This window comes from Eleutherodactylus coqui, chromosome 2 (genome assembly GCF_035609145.1).
Source record: "Eleutherodactylus coqui strain aEleCoq1 chromosome 2, aEleCoq1.hap1, whole genome shotgun sequence".
NCBI classification, from domain to species: domain Eukaryota; kingdom Metazoa; phylum Chordata; class Amphibia; order Anura; family Eleutherodactylidae; genus Eleutherodactylus; species Eleutherodactylus coqui.
In genome coordinates, this window is record NC_089838.1 from 122,619,117 (window position 1) to 122,637,723 (window position 18,607).

Here is an 18,607-nt window from a genome sequence, read left to right on the forward strand (position 1 = left end):
GTACTGTTGAGGCTGCTTTTTGCAGTGTTGCACATTTTTATTTTTTTTTTGTATATCGGCCGTGCAGAGCATTGCGTCCAGAGCATTGCGTCCTGCAGTAACTTTACATAGTCCACGGCCAGTAGTGGTGGTGATGCAGGGACAGTGAAAGACATATCCAGTCTATATACACAGTGGGCTTTTCCAAAAAAATTTGGGAAAAAAAATCTATTTGGGTTGCCTGTGACCATCCTGACTGTACTGCGTCTCTGCTGGGGGTAGTTGTCCTAATTCATACGCAGCCAGCTAAGTGTTACAGCAGGCTTGTGCAAAATTCTTTCCTGCCTCTGCTGTGCGTTCCGTAAGCGAAGTCAGCCTCCAACCACAGGCCAATAAGCGGCACATTTCATTACAGCGTTCTGTTTCTGCACTACTGGTAATACAGCATGCTGAGGGGTAGGCCTAGAGGACGTGGACGCGGGCGAGGACGCGGAGGCCCAAGTCAGGGTGTGGGCACAGGCCAAGCTCCTGATCCAGGTGTATCGCAGCCGACTGCTGCGGGATTAGGAGAGAGGCACGTTTCTGGCGTCCCCAGATTCATCTCGCAATTCATAGGTCCACGCGGTAGACCTTTATTAGAAAATGAGCAGTGTGAGCAGGTCCTGTCGTGGATGGCAGAAAGTGCATCCAGCAATCTATCGACCAACCAGAATTCTGCGCCGTCCAACTGCTGCAACTCTGAATCCTCTGGCTGCTGCTCCTCCTTCCTCCCAGCCTCCTCACTCCATTACAATGACACATTCTGAGGAGCAGGCAGACTCCCAGGAACTGTTCTCGGGCCCCTGCCCAGAATGGGCAGCAATGGTTCCGAATCCTCTCCCACTGGAGGAGTTTGTCGTGACCGATGCCCAACCTTTGGAAAGTTCCCGGGGTCCGGGGGATGAGGCTGGGGACTTCCGGGAACTGTCTCAAGAGCTTTCAGTGGGTGAGGATGACGATGACGATGAGACACAGTTGTCTATCACTCAGGTAGTAGTAATTGGAGTAAGTCCGAGGGAGGAGCGCACAGAGGATTCGGAGGAAGAGCAGCAGGACGATGAGGTGACTGACCCCACCTGGTTTGCTAAGCCTACTGAGGACAGGTCTTCAGAGGGGGAGGCAAGTGCAGCAGCAGGGCAGGTTGGAAGAGGCAGTGCGGTGGCCAGGGGTAGAGGCAGGGCCAGACCGAATAATCCACCAACTGTTTCCCAAAGCGCACCCTCGCGCCATGCCAACCTGCAGAGGCCGAGGTGCTCAAAGGTCTGGCAGTTTTTCACTGAGAGTGCAGACGACCAACGAACAGTGGTGTGCAACCTTTGTCGCGCCAAGATCAGCCGGGGAGCCACCACCAGCAGCCTCACCACCACCAGCATGCGCAGACATATGATGGCCAAGCACCCCACAAGGTGAGACGAAGGCCGTTCACCACCTCCGGTTTGCACCGCTGCCTCTACCCCTGTGCCCCAACCTGCCACTGAGATCCAACCCCCCTCTCAGGACACAGGCACTACCGTCTCCTGGCCTGCACCCACACCCTCAACTCCGCTGACCTCGGCCCCATCCACCAATGTCTCTCAGCGCACCGTCCAGCTGTCGCTAGCGCAAGTGTTGGAGCGCAAGCGCAAATACGCCGCCACGCGCCCGCACGCTCAAGCGTTAAATGTGCACATAGCCAAATTTATCAGCCTGGAGATGCTGCCGTATAGGGTTGTGGAAACGGAGGCTTTCAAAGGTATGATGGCAGCGGCGGCCCCGCGCTACTCAGTTCCCAGTCGCCACTACTTTTCCCGATGTGCCGTCCCAGCCTTGCACGACCACGTCTCCCGAAACATTGTACGTGCCCTCACCAACGCGGTTACTGCCAAGGTCCACTTAACAATGGACACGTGGACAAGCACAGGCGGGCAGGGCCACTATATCTCCCTGACAGCACATTGGGTGAATTTAGTGGAGGCTGGGACAGAGTCAGAGCCTGGGACCGCTCACGTCCTACCCACCCCCAGAATTGCGGGCCCCAGCTCGGTGGTGGTATCTGCGGCGGTGTATGCTTCCTCCACTAAACCACCCTCCTCCTCCTCCTCCTACGCAACCTCTGTCTCGCAATCAAGATGTGTCAGCAGCAGCAAGTCGCCAGCAGTCGGTGTCGCGCGGCACGGCAGCACAGCGGTGGGCAAGCGTCAGCAGGCCGTGCTGAAACTACTCAGCTTAGGAGAGAAGAGGCACACGGCCCACGAACTGCTGCAGGGTCTGACACAGCAGACCGACCGCTGGCTTGCGCCGCTGAGCTTCCAACCGGGCATGGTCGTGTGTGACAACGGCCGTAACCTGGTGGCGGCTCTGCAGCTCGGCAACCTCACGCACGTGCCATGCCTGGCCCACGTCTTTAATTTGGTGGTTCAGCGCTTTCTGAAAAGCTACCCACACTTGTCAGACCTACTCGGAAAGGTGCGCCGGCTCTGCGCACATTTCCGCAAGTCCCACACGGACGTTGCCACCCTGCGCACCCTGCAATATCGGTTTCATCTGCCAGTGCACTGACTGCTGTGCGACGTGCCCACACGGTGGAACTCTACGCTCCACATGTTGGCCAGGCTCTATGAGCAGCGTAGAGCTATAGTGGAATACCAACTCCAACATGGGCGGCGCAGTGGGAGTCAGCCTCCTCAATTCTTTACAGAAGAGTGGACCTGGTTGGCAGCCATCTGCCAGGTCCTTGGAAACTTTGAGGAGTCTACCCAGATGGTGAGCGGCGATGCTGCAATCATTAGCGTCACCATTCCTCTGCTATGCCTCTTGAGAAGTTCCCTGCAAAGCATAAAGGCAGACGCTTTGCGCTCGGAAACAGAGGCGGGGGAAGACAGTATGTCGCTGGATATTCAGCGCACCCTCCTGTCTATATCTCAGCGCGTTGAGGAGGAGGAGGAGGAGCATGAGGAGGATGAGGAGGAGGGGGAAGAGACAGCTTGGCCCACTGCTGAGGGTACCCATGCTGCTTGCCTGTCATCCTTTCAGCGTGTATGGCCTGAGGAGGAGGAGGATCCTGAAAGTGATCTTCCTAGTGAGGACAGCCATGTGTTGCGTACAGGTACCCTGGCACACATGGCTGACTTCATGTTAGGATGCTTTTCTCGTGACCCTCGCGTTACACGCATTCTGGCCACTAGGGATTACTGGGTGTACACACTGCTCGACCCACGGTATAAGGAGAACCTTTCCACTCTCATACCCGAAGAGGAAAGGGGTTCGAGAGTGATGCTATACCATAGGACCCTGGCGGACAAACTGATGGTAAAATTCCCATCCGACAGCGCCAGTGGCCGAAGGCGCAGTTCCGAGTCCAGGTAGCAGGGGAGGTACGGAGATCAGGTAGCATGTACAGCACAGGCAGGGGAACACTCTCTAAGGCCTTTGACAGCTTTCTGGCTCCCCAGCAAGACTGTGTCACCGCTCCCCAGTCAAGGCTGAGTCGGCGGGAGCACTGTAAAAGGATGGTGAGGGAGTACATAGCAGATTGCACGACCGTCCTCCGTGACGCCTCTGCCCCCTACAACTACTGGGTGTCGAAGCTGGACACGTGGCCTGAACTCGCGCTGTATGCCCTGGAGGTGCTTGCTTGTCCTGCGGCTAGCGTCTTGTCAGAGAGGGTGTTTAGTGCGGCTGGGGGAATCATCACAGATAAGCGTACCCATCTGTCAACCGACAGTGCCGACAGGCTTACAGTCATCAAGATGAACAAAGCCTGGATTTCCCCAGACTTCTCTTCTCCACCAGCGGACAGCAGCAATAGATAAACAATACGTAGGCTGCACCCGCGGATGGAAGCATTGTTCTCTATCACCATCAAAAACGTTGACCTTTTAGCTTCATCAATCTGTGTATAATATTCATCCTCCTCCTCCTGCTCCTCCTCCTGAAACCTGACGTAATCACGCCGAACGGGCAATTTTTCTTAGGCCCACAAGGCTCAGTCATATAATTTTTGTAAACAATTTTTATACGTTTCAATGCTCATTAAAGCGTTGAAACTTGCACCTGAACCAATTTTTATTTAAACTGGGCTGCCTCCAGGCCTAGTTACAAATTAAGCCACATTAACCAAAGCGATTAATGGGTTTCACCTGCCGTCTTGGTTGGGCATGGGCAATTTTTCTGACGTACATTAGTACTGTTGGTACACCAATTTTTTGGGGCCCTCGCCTACAGTGTAATCCAATTAATTTTTTGCCCACCTGCATTAAAGCTGACGTTACATCAGCTGTGCTGGGCACTGCAATGGGATATATTTATGTACCGCCGGTGGCTTCCTGGCACCCACCCATGCTGTCGGTCCACACGGAGTTGTAACTGCATGTGTCCACTTCTAAAGAACTCCAGTCTGACTGGGGCATGCAGTGTGGGCCGAAGCCCACCTGCATTAAACATGACATTACCTCAGCTGTGATGGGCAATGCAATGGGATATATTTATGTACCGCCGTTGGCTTCCCGGCACCCACCCATGCTGTCGGTCCACAGGGACTTCACAATAGGGAGTCGTACCTGCCTGTGTCTATGAATTAAAAACCCCGGTCAGGTTGGGGCATGCAGTGTGGGCCGAAGCTCACCTGCATTTAATCTGACGTTAGCTCTGCTGTCCAGGGCACAGCAATGGGATACATTTATGTACAGCCGGTGGGTTACAGGGAGCCACCCATGCTGTCGGTGCACACGGAATTCCCATTGCGGAGTTGTACCTGCCTGTGACTATTTATAAAAAAACGCGGTCTGACTGGGACATGCACACACCTTGACAGAATGAGTTGTGTGTGGCACATAGGTTCCCCATTGCTATGCCCACGTGTGCAGCTCCTGATGGCGGTGGCACAGGATTATATTTCTCATGGCTTCTGTACAGCATTGTGGGCTATCGCCCCGCCCCTTTTAAAGAGGGTCGCTGCCTAGTCGTGCCAACCCTCTGCAGTGTGTGCCTGCGGTTCCTCCTCATGGCAGACGCACTTATAAATAGACATGAGGGTGGTGTGGCATGAGTGCAGCTGAAGGCTGCGCAGGGACACTTTGGTGTGCGCTGTGGACACTGGGTCGTGCGGGGGGGGGGGAGGTTGGGCAGCATGTAACCCAGGAGAAGTGGCAGCGGAGTGTCATGCAGGCAGTGATTGTGCTTTGTTGGAGGTAGTGTGGTGCTTAGCTAAGGTATGCATTGCTAATGAGGGCTTTTCAGAAGTAAAAATTGTTGGGAAGGGGGGGCACTCTTGCCGCTATTGTGGCTTAATAGTGGGACCTGGGAACTTGAGATGCAGCCCAACATGTAGCCCCTCGCCTGCCCTATCCGTTGCTGTGTCGTTCCCATCACTTTCTTGAATTGCCCAGATTTTCACAAATGGAAACCTTAGCGAGCATCGGCGATATACAAAAATGCTCGGGTCGCCCATTGACTTCAATGGGGTTCGTTACTCGAAACGAACCCTCGAGCATCGCGAAAATTTCGTCCCAAGTAACGAGCACCCGAGCATTTTGGTGCTCGCTCATCTCTAGTAATTAGGTATAAAAAGTCAGCTCACACAAAAAAGGCGATTTCAGGTCACAGATTCCATTATTGTAGGAGCTGCAGATTTCTCTTGGTGGACATCTGAGCAAATGAGGATCTAACTGCAGTAAAAAAGTTCTGTAGCACAAAAACAGAAAAAATGTATTTCTTTCATTAATCACATTCGTTCAAAGTAGAGATGAGCGAGCACCCAAATGCTTGGGGCCTTGTTATTCAAGTCGAGCTTTTCGTAAAATTCGAGAGCTCTACTCGAGTAACGAACCCCGTTGACTACAATGGGAGACTCGAGCATTTTTGTATGTGGGACGCCGGGTGCCAACCTTTTTTTTTTTTTCTAGGTTCATCTCTCTCTCCCCCCTGCCTGCCTGCCAGAAAAAAATTTGCCAATGACACGCGCTGCGTTGCATCGGGGAGGGGCCAAAACAGGCATGTCACAGCAGGGAGGAGCCAAAAAATGGGGCGGGGTCAAACATGGCTTGATGCTCGTTCGAGAAACGAGCACCATCGAGTACGCTAATACTCGAATGAGCATCACGCTCAGCAGAGTATGTTTGCTCAACTCTAAGTTCAAAGGTATCACTGACATGCAATACAATCCAATTCTCTTACATGTTTGGCATCTTAATAATAGGTGCAATACTGTAATATTGGGAGAAATGTAACCATTAAATGTCACCGTGACAGAAGAATACCCTAGAAGAGCAGAGTATGATATCACCGAGGGAATCACTAAAAATTAAAATGTAACTTTTATTAAATACAATTAAAAGAATGTATCAGGCGTGATCCTTTATTACTATTGAACTCCAACTATAGAGGTTGGCATTATACAAAAAGGTAAGTCCTTAGGCACACTGCATATCAATGCACAAAGACGACTGCACCGATACGAGTATGGCACACCAACTACAGTGACAATGGCACATATGATTTGTGTATAGCCATTGATCAGCAGTGTAGTTGTATACAGCTCCAAATAGCTCAATCACTGTTTTTATTGATAACTGATGTAGATAGCAGCAATTTTATACTAGAGCTGACAAGTAGGTTATACCGCTCATATATTTGGGGTACAGGGTTAGATAGAAACCCCTGCGGATTCATATGGTATGATGGAACACTAAAAGGCCGTGTAGTTTCACCCAGAAAACAATAGTGAAGCACCCCTATCATGTGGTGCCTGTTTGATAGAGCGGCTAGCCTAAGACCAGGGTCAATTAAAAAACATGACCCTGTCCTGAGGACTCCTCAATACTATATGCAGCCGATGAATAGAGGCTGAATATAACTGCTTTCATTCAAGTAAACGCCGCTAATTGTAGCATTTTATAATTAATAGCAGCTTTAACAGTAGAAAAGATGAGAACTCAGTATGATGTATAATAAGTTCCCACTATCAGTTACTGTTGTAGTCAGTACCACCATCAACACAAGAGAAGCCTGATAGAAGATAAGGTAGACCTATATTGCATGTCCATCATATCAATAAGGCTATCATTTGTGTAACATAAATAGCACCATCAACGCGTTTCAGCGGTTATTGGTGGTCTAACCGCATCATCAGGATGGTAAGTATCAGGTATAGAACTGAACAGCCTGGAGGGCTGTAGGTGAATGTAGGCTGTAACCATTCACTTACACTGTAGACGTGTATAATAAAATGGCTGCTTATTAATTATTATTAGAGGTTTCTCCCTTGTACAACCATCTTAAATACAGAATATAGCAGCTGATTGGTCAACCATATGACCTCATGTAAATATATAATATAATTGACTTACCACAAGGAAATATATTGTGCACTATTATACAGATTATATCCTAAAGATTGGTTTCCAATACACTATCTTATCAGACTGCCCACTATATTAAATAACAGTGAATGCTGAGGCAACATGTAGTCTAAAGGGCCAGTGAGAAGCATCTGGAGAAACTTGAAGGCTAGTTTCACATGGGTGATCACGATATCGCCGTGAGAAAAATGTGTATTTTTTCCCGCAATTTTAAAATGTCAACACTGCTTTTTCTTGATAAAACTTTGCTGCCACTTGCGATTTTTATATGTGCATGTTTTATCACGTGATTTTGCTGTGATTGTTTTTTGGCCCGAAAGTCAATTGGACTTTCTAATATTAAAAAACGCATCGCACAAAAACACAAGTTTGTGTTTTGCAATGTTATAAAAATGAGGTGTCACAGGGAAACATGGGAGATAAAAAGATGCAAAACGCAGAAGGATAGGACATTTTTTTTTACTGAAAGTCATGGGTTACATAACTCTGCGTTTTACTCACTCTCGCATCACTTGAAAATTGCACAATTTTCTCGCCCGTGTGAAACCAGCCTAAATGGTAGGCAGCATCTCAGTGAGCCTAAGCCCACAGGAAAACAAGGCTATACAACTGTTTTGATGTGCGGTCTCATTCACCGTTCTTGATGGAGAAGGTTAAATGAATGCACACTCTTTGACACACTTGTTAGACCATGACATCATCTGTATATGAATGCTTGGCGCTTTTTGATTTTCTCTTTCAATAGGATATCAAACCAATGTATAAGAGATACAACAGCAAAGTTTTTAAATGTTCCAATGTATAACAATGCAACGCCACAATATAGCTAGAGTGGATAAGTTATAAGACTACTGCGACTTGATAAAACACAAATAAAAATAAGTTGAGATTCATTAAGCAATGGTCATTTTAAGTCACACACTTAAGGCACAAGACACTTCACATGACAACCCACTCCCATGTTTGCTTTTTTGATTGCTTACATAGCTCTTAGCTGCAGCAACTCCGGCAAATAAACCCTCTGTTTGTAAAGTTATGACCACTTCAGTCTTATAGTTTTGAATTAATACTCTAGTGGCGTTAAAAGGCATTCTGGGAGTCATTTCAGAGTTATCTGTTTAGAAAGCAGTGACAGTAGTGACAGTGACTTTTACAAGTCTGTCAAAACAGTGCCAGCCACAGCTGTCCATAACAGTAAGACACTGGCTTTTTTTTATGGTTACAGCCACAGACCCTCATAAGTAATATTAACAGTTCTCCATAAACAGCAATTACGTCTTCCCATATAGTGGCACAGACCCTTCCAGGTAATGGAGACAAATTACGAGACAGCGCCAGTCACATTATCCGAACGTAAGCCATTTTATAGGCACAGATGCCCAAAATATCTGTACATATAATTTCAAGTATGTCTGATACTTGTACTTTTATAAAAAATCTTATGTTGAGAGCTAGCCATTGGTAATTCATGGTGGAAGAGAATTGTAACATGTAACTGTATCTTTATTTACCTGGTAATGCATATGTAATCTATCTTCTTCCAGCACCAGGCTCACCACCTCAGAATCTGCTTTCAGCTGGCGTTAATGCAACTGCTATCAATTTGGAGTGGTCACCACCTGCAGAACCTAATGGCATCATTACCCACTATGAAATAATCTATACAAATTCAACCGTGATACTTGCTCAAAACACAACTTCAACAATCTTCACTATCACTGACTTAAACCCATACACTCTTTATAGGATTTCTGTTAGAGCTTACACTCAGCTTGGACATGGAAACCAATCGACACCAATACTTTCAGTAAAGACATCTGAAACGGGTAAGTATAAATGTTTGTAGGGTGGGAAAAAGGGGGACAAGCTGAGCATATAGAGTTTCATCCACTATTTTCTTATTAAAACCTGTTTCAATGCTGCTGAAAATCACAGAGAAAGGTTTTGTTCACACTTGAACTTTACTTTTCTGTTGTTTGGCTTTATCATAGGAGCTGAGCAAAGGGAAAATTAGAAGTGCCATATCTGGCTGGAACTTGCCGAATGCTAAAGGCGTCTAATGGACGCTGTTCATTATAGTGGGGTCCATCCATTGGACTTCCAGTATTTTCCCAGATGAAATAGTGAAGCATGTTACAGAGCTGGGCTAGCCTCCATTGTAGATGTGAACATGGCCAAAGTCAACTACCATGTTTCCCCCAAAATAAGACCTACTCTTAAAATAAGCTATACCCTCATTTTTGGCTATTTTCAGGGAATCTTGAAATATAAGTTCTACCACTAAAATAAGCCCTAGCTAGACTACATAACAAAAAAAAGACTACATTATCTAGCAGCCGCTGTCCAGGTCCCTCCCTCTCATCTCTGAGGTTCTGTAGGTCCGCCGGCTGTCAACAGAACATCCCTTGCTGGTCACGGGATTCATAAATCCTGCCACCAGGAAGTGTTGACTCTGATTGGTTCAGCAAGTGCTGCTCTCAACCAATCAATGCAGCGCTTGCTGAACCAACACGATGGCTGTGATTGGCTGAGGGCAGCTCTCACTGAACCAATCACAGCCATCGTGTTGCTTTAGCGAGCACTGCATTGATTGGCTGAGAGCAGCTCTCGCTGAACCAATTACAGCCATTGCATTAGTTTAGCGAGCCCTGCATTGATTGGCTGAGAGCAGTGCTCGCTGAACCAATCAGAGCTAGGTAAGTAAAATAAACTATTTCCCGAAAATAAGACCCTGTGCCTTTTGGGGGGCAAAACTTAATATAAGACAGGGTCTTATTTTCGGGGAAACACGGTAGTTCTGCAGATTCTGCCCACATACGGTGACTGACAGCTTTCCTGGTTTCTATATAGAGAAGGCTGTTGATCATTTTGTATGTGTGACGAAAGCAGGGGTTTTCCATAAGCCTTATCAGAAATTAAACTACTCTTTGTCTATGAGGAAGTGAATTAGATGCTACTAAAGAACTGTTGTTATTATTATTGCTAAATATATAATGCACTTTTAATTTTCAGCTCCGGGCAGTCCACCGTATGATTTGCTATACAGGAATTTATCATCCACTAGAGTGTTACTCACATGGCAGCCACCAATGTTTGCTAATGGAATAATATTGTTTTATAAGATTAACTACTGGAATTCCTCTCATTCCATGACAACAAAAAGCAATGACTCATTAATCGTCTTGTCAGATCTTAAAAAACATTCCCAATATCAAGTTGTTGTATCAGGTCACACCATACATGGAGATGGAAATCAAACCAGTGAAATCCTATACATGACCACTATGGAAGATGGTAAGTTCTTTATAGAGGGAAGCGGAAAGTCTTTATAGTAATGATTATTGTTACTCTTTATCAGTGTTTCCCCAATTCCAGTCCTCACAACTCTCCAATAGTTCACATTTTCAGGATTTCCTCAGTATTGCACAGGTGATGTGATTATTGTCAGTGCCTCAGGCATTGCTACAGATGTTCTCTCTATAGGATATCCTCAAATCATGACTTGTTGGCGGGCCTTATGGACTGGTGTTTGGGAAATACTGCTCTCTACATAACTACATATCATATTATATTGTAAACATTGATTACAATTTTACCTCCATCTTATGCCAGATGCTAAAAGTGTCCAATGGACCCTATTCATTATAATGAGGGCCATCCATCGGACTTACAGTATTTTCCTGGATGAAATACTGCAGTATGTTTCATAGGCGCAAAAAAAAGAAAAAACACCAGCACCCAGGCACAGTGTCAAGGAAAATATTATATGTGGCATTTTTTTTCCATATTCACTCACCCAAATGTGAAAAATTATTTGAGCTGGTAAAGTTACAGGAGCCTTTCCCTTTATACACTTTGCTCTTATGCTGATTGACAGTGTTTTCAATGCAACCATGCCGAATAACTGCTGTACAAACGTTGATACATGACCTAGTATGTGACTGCAATGTTGGGAAGTATTGTTCTTTTTAAGAGGTGAGCGAGCGTACTCGTTAAGGCAAATTACTCGAGCGAGTATAGCCATTTTCGAGTACATGCCTGCTTGCCCGAAGTAAACTTAAATTTGCCAGTTGAGTGAATTACCTATATTGGGTAAAATCAGTATCAATAAAGTATGAGTGTTCTAACTACATATGCTATAGCCTGTAACATATAGAAATTAGATGTGTAGAGTGTAGACGAAATATTGTACTCGTTAAACAGTGATATTAGGCTTTGTATTGCAGATTATTTCAAAAGTTTGTTTTCTATAATATATGTTTCTTTTATTGTATGTAAATATCCAAATAGTTGCTTTCATTTCTGTGTTCTTTCTGCAGTTCCTGACGATCCACCATATAACCTGTCCTACAGAACTCTAAACTCTACTTCCATACAACTGTTCTACTCTCCGCCTTCTTCTCCCAATGGCATTATTAAGTATTACACTATCACTTGTCTTGGTGTTGCGACTAGTGCCCAGCATTATAACAGCAGTACGCATCCTGCAATAATTAGTGGCCTCAACAAGTATAGTGAATACAGTATTACAGTTAGTGCAAGTACATCTGTGGGACCTGGACCAAGGACAAGTAGATTGTTTTTTGTAAGAACTGGTGAAGATGGTAAATTGTACATATTTTTAATCCCCTTGCCATGAATGTCTCTTAAATTCATTACAATACTCACAAAATATGTATGCTGACCTAACCCATGAATTACTTGGCGTATGTGTGTATCAACTAAGCAAAACTAACTTCACTTGCAAACAGGGGATAAAAAATCAATCACTACTAATGCCCTCTCTTTTCCTAATGAGCTCATATATCTCTGCAATTACTGTAGGTTCTAAAGTTATCTCCCGCCATGTGACTTTTCTCAGCCAGATGACTCTTCTCGACTGATTTGCATACGGTGCAGGTCAATTTGTTAAAATAAAAAGACCTAAACTAAGGATTAAAAAAGTGATAATATAAAATGTGTGCTAGGATTAATATTGATTTTATGCTCTGGGGGAAGAAAGATACCAGAAATTCTGTAGTTTTTGTATTTGGTAGTTATTAGAGATGAGCAAATATACTCGTTTTGAGTAATTACTCGATCGAGCACCGCGATTTTCGAGTACTTCCGTACTCGGGTGAAAAGATTCGGGGGGCGGGGGGAGGCGTGGCGGAGCAGGGGGGAACAGGGGGGAGCCCTCTCTCCCTCTCCCCCACACTCCCCGCTGCAACCCCCCACTCACCCACGGCGCCCCCCGAATCTTTTCGCCCGAGTACGGAAGTACTTGAAAATCGCGGCGCTCGGGTGAAAAAGGGGCGTGGTCGAGTAGGTTCGCTCATCTCTAGTAGTTATATTAATATGAGATGCACATTTCTATATCATCTGCTGTTTGGCCCTAGCATTACATGTGTAAATAGTATATCTAGCCAATACTTATGAACTCTAAAGAACTGTTTCTCACAGTAAAGGACAATGAAATCTTCTCCACTGTGGAGCAGGACATAACTGGTTGGATGGGGAGTTAGATGGTGTATGAATACCTAAACAATATAACGGGAAATTCAAGGATACAAAGTAATAGGAATAAGTGTGAAATAGATAAAGGTAGCTCTTAAAAAGGATAGAAATAGCAATTTATTTTTGTTTTTATAATATACAAAACTTCCCAAATTCCCTAAAACCAAAGTTTTTCTGCCCTACTACAGGGGCATGCTTCTAATAAAGGCAGACCATGTGACTGCTATGAGCCCCAGGACTGCATTGCTCCCGCCTGCCCCACCGGCTTAACCTTCATCCCCTGAACCACCGGCCAACGGTGAAAATGGGATTACATAGTCAGACTGGGGCATCATTTTCAAATGAAAGTAATTTTCCAAAAATGCACAGATTTCTGATGTAGATTTTTATTGAAATCCATGTCAGATTTCCTTACCTTGTGGACGAGGCCTTACAGGATCCATGATGGATCCCTTATGACCTGTTATTAGAGATGAGCGAGCGTACTCGGAAAAGCACTACTCGCTCGAGTAATGTGCTTTATCCGAGTATCGCTGTGCTCGGGGCTAAAGATTCGGGTGCCGCTGCGGCTGACAGGTGAGTCGCAGCGGGGAGCAGGGGAGAGCGGGCGGGAGAGAAGGAGAGAAAGATCTTACCTCTGTTCCTCCCCGCTCTCCCCTGCAGCTCCCCGCTCTGTGCCGGCACCCGAATCTTCAGGGACGAGCACAGCGATACTCGGATAAAGCAAATTACTCGAGCGAGTAGTGCTTATCCGAGTACGCTCGCTCATCTCTACCTGTTATCTTTAGTGGATAGTATACTGCAGCATGCTGCACTATAAAAATTAATGAGTAATAGGAGAAGTTTGGAATGAGGTAGTGTCAATCCATTTTGAAACTGGCAAAGCTCTGTATTCCTTTCAGTACTCTGCCCTTCTGTCTCCTTTACTATAATAATTTTTTACATTTTCATTCCTACGAAACCTGGCATGATAAGCATGTACTATACAGCTATCAAGCAAGTAGTGGCTTCGTACCAACCAAGCCTAATTCATGTTGGAAATCACAATTTGTTTTCATGAAAATGTCCATACAGCTTATATACTTGCTACATACAGTAAAGGAAATGTCATTGTTTGTTTCTTTGTCTTGTGCTACATGTTTGGACTCATGTCAGTAATTCTGCTAACATGTTATTTCTCATTTGTAATGATTGAGTTTAACTAGTTTTCAACTTATTCCCGCAGCACCAGACAGCGCTCCTGAAAATATAACATACAGAAATGTATCTTCAACAGAAATTGTTGTATCATATTCTCCACCAATTATACCTAATGGAATAATATTATACTATACTGTATATATAACATGGCTGAATGGCACTGTGGAGAGGGCTACAGATACATCTTATCTGACACTGACTATTACAGGTAATTTCATAATTATGTTTCATGCAGGAATGGATTGACCATTTGGGCACTAGGGTAGTGTATGAGGGCTTGTGCCAGTATTGGGGCTCAGCTTTTTGGCCAGTTAGAGTACTTATCAAATGCTGCTTATTGACTAAAATCAAGTATATCATGGCTATGGTGGTTGGTAAGGGACCCATGATCTTCAATGTCTGTGGGGAGGGGAAGATTGGGATCACTCTGAGTCTGCTCCGAGATTTTCATAATTACATTTATTAAATTTAATAAGGAACCCATATGCACATGAAAATAATGGAGGATAGTGTAAATAAAGTACCTAGGGCATTGACACCAATGTAACCCTTTACAGACAGGGATTAGTTTCATACTTAAAGGCTATGGAAACCTTTGTGCATGAAAAATCAATACATGCATATCTTGCAGAAAAAAATGATTCACTTACCTGTTTTTTTGTATTGAGTTTTCCTTCTCATGCATTTAGAAAGCCTCATATTGGGTTTGCTGGCTCTCCTATGTTTATGTTTCTGTCACAGGGGCATTCCCTGAACTGATCAGCTGGTCTTTCTCCTTTCATGAAAATGCACCAGCTGGGTCTCCCTGATCTTCTCCACTATTCACCCAATACTGTCACACAGCCCTTTGTAATAACTCAGTTCAACAGCAGTGAATGCGTGTTCCCAACAGGAGAGTAGACTAGGGAAGGCACTGTCAGTTTACTCTGACTGACAAAATTTGCTAAGATTTTAGTCCTCAGTTTCCAGTTCCTTGAAAAATAGTTCAAGCAGAGAAATCAGAAATTTTTACTGAAAGCCAATTACAAAAAGTTTTCGTTTCCAAAAACACATTGATTTTTTTTTAAATAGAGTGTATAGATGCACCTAGCCCTTAAGGACACAATTAATTTGGGGGATTTTCATCTCCACCTTTTAAAAGCCATAGCTTTTTAATTTTTCTTTTGATATTGCCATATGAAGTCTTGTTCATTGCATTGTGAGCTGTAGTTTTTATTGATACATTTTTGGGATACATAGTGCATTGTATTACTTCATTTCTTGGCAGGAGAGGGTAAAAGAACACATCAACCCTGCCATTGTGTTTTTTAGGACATTCAGCACATGGCATAAATGACAATACTTTTTTTCTGCGTGTTTATACAATTATATCAGAATTTCATATTATTTAAGATTTTTCCACTTTTGCACAAAAAAAGCCTTTCTTTAGAAAATAATTTGTTTTGCTATTGCTGTATTCAAAGACCTATACGTTTTTTTATATTTCCATAATTGGAGCTATGTGAGGGCTTGTTTTTTACATGATGAGCTGTATTTTAATTGGTGGCATTTTGGAGTAGATATGGTTTTTTTAAATCTCTTCTGTTGCATATTTTTGAGAGGTGAAATTAACAAAAAAGCGTTTTGGTTCCTTTTTTATAGCATTTGCCTTACAAGAGAAAAAGTATGCTCAATCTATTGTACAGGTTCACTACCGATGTGGCAATACCAATAATGCATTTTAAATTTTTTTTAGAAAAGTCTGTAAAGATGCGGGTTATTTTTGGTATGGAATTTTTAAAAAATATTTTAATTTTTTTACCTTTTTTATGTCCATGTAGGTGACTTGAACCTGTGATCCTATGATCACTTGGATAATACCCTATCGTACTTCTGTACTGCAGTGTATTATCTGTATTCTTTAGGTCTCATTCACACTGGCTACAAAATCTCGCTACAAAATCATTGCTGCAAAACGCATGTATGTGAAGCCCATGGTTTTCAATGGGTTCTTTCAGGCCACAAAACATACAATGATTTTGTAGCAATATTTTGTAGCCCGCGTGAACTAGGCCTTACAATTACAAGCCATAGCTAACCTGGAGACCATTTACTGGTGTTTAGTTTCCATAACAACCCATCAGCCCATGGTAATTGGGTGGTGGAGAGCTGATAACATTCTCTCTGTTAATCTGATACATGCAGTGATCAACATTGATTGTGGCATTAAAGGGGTTAATAATGGGGATCCGTATTATCTTGAGGATAGGTCATCAAAAGCGTAAAGCTGGACACCCCCATTAACTGCATACAGTTTGTCAGTGTGAGATTTGCATTAGAAATAATTAGAATGCTGAAATCAAAGTTACAGTTCACTGTATTCTAGAAAAATTTGACTTTGTGCTATTTTCACAGAATACGCAATGATCAGTAACCCCATTTTTTAATGCATGCAGGTTTACGAAAACATACCAGTTATATTCTGAAAGTCTCTGCCAGTACAGTGAAAGGGGAAGGTGTTCACAGTGATGCTGTCAACATCACTACAGAGGAAGACGGTAAGTTCATAAGTAATACTTATTCAATTAAATGATATATTGTAAAAACATCTGTATCCCCATTCATAATGGTTCCATTATTTTTCATCTAATATAGACTTCCACAGGAACTCTGTAGTGGAGGAATATCATTCTATATAATTCCTTTTATTTCTTCTCTTGAACTTATATGTACAGCTGCAAAGTGGCCTTATCCAGCTGCTTGAAATGGCTAAAAAGTAATACCAGACACAAACTGTGGACAAGGTTGATGAACTGGAAGTAATAATGTCTGAGGAAAACTATGACATAGTGGGAATAACTGAGACCTAGTTGTATGAAAACTGTGACTAGGCAGTGAAATTACAAGGTTACAGACTGTGCAAAAGGGATTGTAAAAAACAAAGGGGGAGGGGTTTGTCTTTATGTAAAATCCTGTGTAAAGCCCACACTACAAAAAGATATATGTGAGAGTTGAACATGTGGAGTATCTATGTGTAGAAATACAAAGAGGAAGAAAATAATAAAATCCTCATAGTAGTTTTCTATATGCCACCAAATATAAAAGAAGCCACTGAAAATCTATTACTGAGGCAAATAGATGAAGTAGCATATCACAGTAGGTAATTACTATGGGAGACTTTGACTATGTGGATATAAACTGGGAAACTGAAACCAAACTTCTGCCAATAACTAAAGATAATTACCTTATCCATCTTGTACAGGATGCAACTAAAGACATGGCCATTTTGGACTTCATGTTAACTAATAGACCTGACAGGTTAACATGGGTCCAGGTTGGGGGGGTACCTGGGAAATATCGACTATAATATAATAAATGACCACTTGTCTTTCAATGGAGAGTTTTATCAAGGAACTACAAAAATACTAAACTTTAGGAAGGCAACGTTCAGTCGGCTTAAAGATGCACCGAACCTTACTGACTGGGACAGCGTCCTCAGAAATAGGAGTACAAACAACAAATGGGAAATGTTTAAAAAGATTTAAAATATTTACTGGTGAGCGGTTCATACTTTACAGGAATAAAGGAATTAGGAGTAGGAGTAAACCAATGTGGCCCAATAAGGGCTCAGTCACACGGGCGCATCGGCGCCCGTGTTACTGCAGCCAGCAGACGGCCGTACCTGAAGACGGACGTCTCTCTGCAGCGCCGGGAGGAAGAACATGTGACCGGCTTCATTGCCGGTCATGTGTTTTTTCATCAGCGCTGGAGAGAGACGTCCGTCTTCAGGTACGGCCGTCTTCTGTCAGTCACACAAGCGCATCGGCGCCGGTGTACGGGTGCCGATGCGCCTGAGTGACTGAGCCCTAAAGATGTAAAGGGAGTAATCAATAACAATAAAAATCGTTTAAACTACTAAAACAAGATGGCTCTGAAGAATCACTAAAACATATAAGGAAAAATTAAATTGTGCAAAAAGCAGATAAAAGTAGCAAAGGTAAAGACAGAGGCACTTATTGCTAAAGAGAATAAAACTAACCTAAACTTTTCTTCAGATGTATAAATAGGAAAAAGATTAATACTGAAAGTGTTGACCCTTTAACCCCTTGAGTGGCACGCCCGGAAAAGTTCCGTGACGAGCTCCACTGCTCATAGCAACATAGCCCGGAAGATTTCCGGGCTATGTATCACTATGGGAGCTGCAGAGCACAATGCCACAAGCGGTGACAGTGTGCTCTGCCTGCACAGCCCCACAGAGAACAAAGCAAGGGCTTTGAAAAACCAGCAGAAGATATTGCCGACATGTCGGCAACCTCCTGCTTTGTTTACAGGTTGCCATAGAGACCATCGGCTTGTCAGAAGCAAGCCGATGGTCTCTGTGGCAGGGAGAGCTGGTTGTTAGCTGTCAGAGGACAGCTAGGTACTAGCTCTTACAGCAGAGATCAGAGAAAACCTCCGATCTCTGCTGTGTTAACCCTTTACATGCTGCAGTCTATGTGACTGCAGCATGTAAAGGGCTGTCACTGCAGCATGTAAAGGGCTGTCACCATCAGACCCCCGGAATGTGATCAGGGGGT

General features: G+C 44.0%; 1 protein-coding gene across 1 annotated transcript in view; it reads left to right on the forward strand.

Moving 5' to 3' along the window:
• Positions 1-18,607, forward strand: part of PTPRQ (protein tyrosine phosphatase receptor type Q) — a 377,099-nt gene that overhangs the window by 196,902 nt on the left and 161,590 nt on the right. Inside the window, exons 31-35 of the mRNA XM_066589856.1 lie at positions 8,900-9,181; positions 10,368-10,649; positions 11,675-11,959; positions 14,077-14,259; positions 16,487-16,588. Coding sequence (XP_066445953.1) covers positions 8,900-9,181; positions 10,368-10,649; positions 11,675-11,959; positions 14,077-14,259; positions 16,487-16,588 — 1,134 coding nt within the window. The remainder of the gene's footprint in view (positions 1-8,899; positions 9,182-10,367; positions 10,650-11,674; positions 11,960-14,076; positions 14,260-16,486; positions 16,589-18,607) is intronic.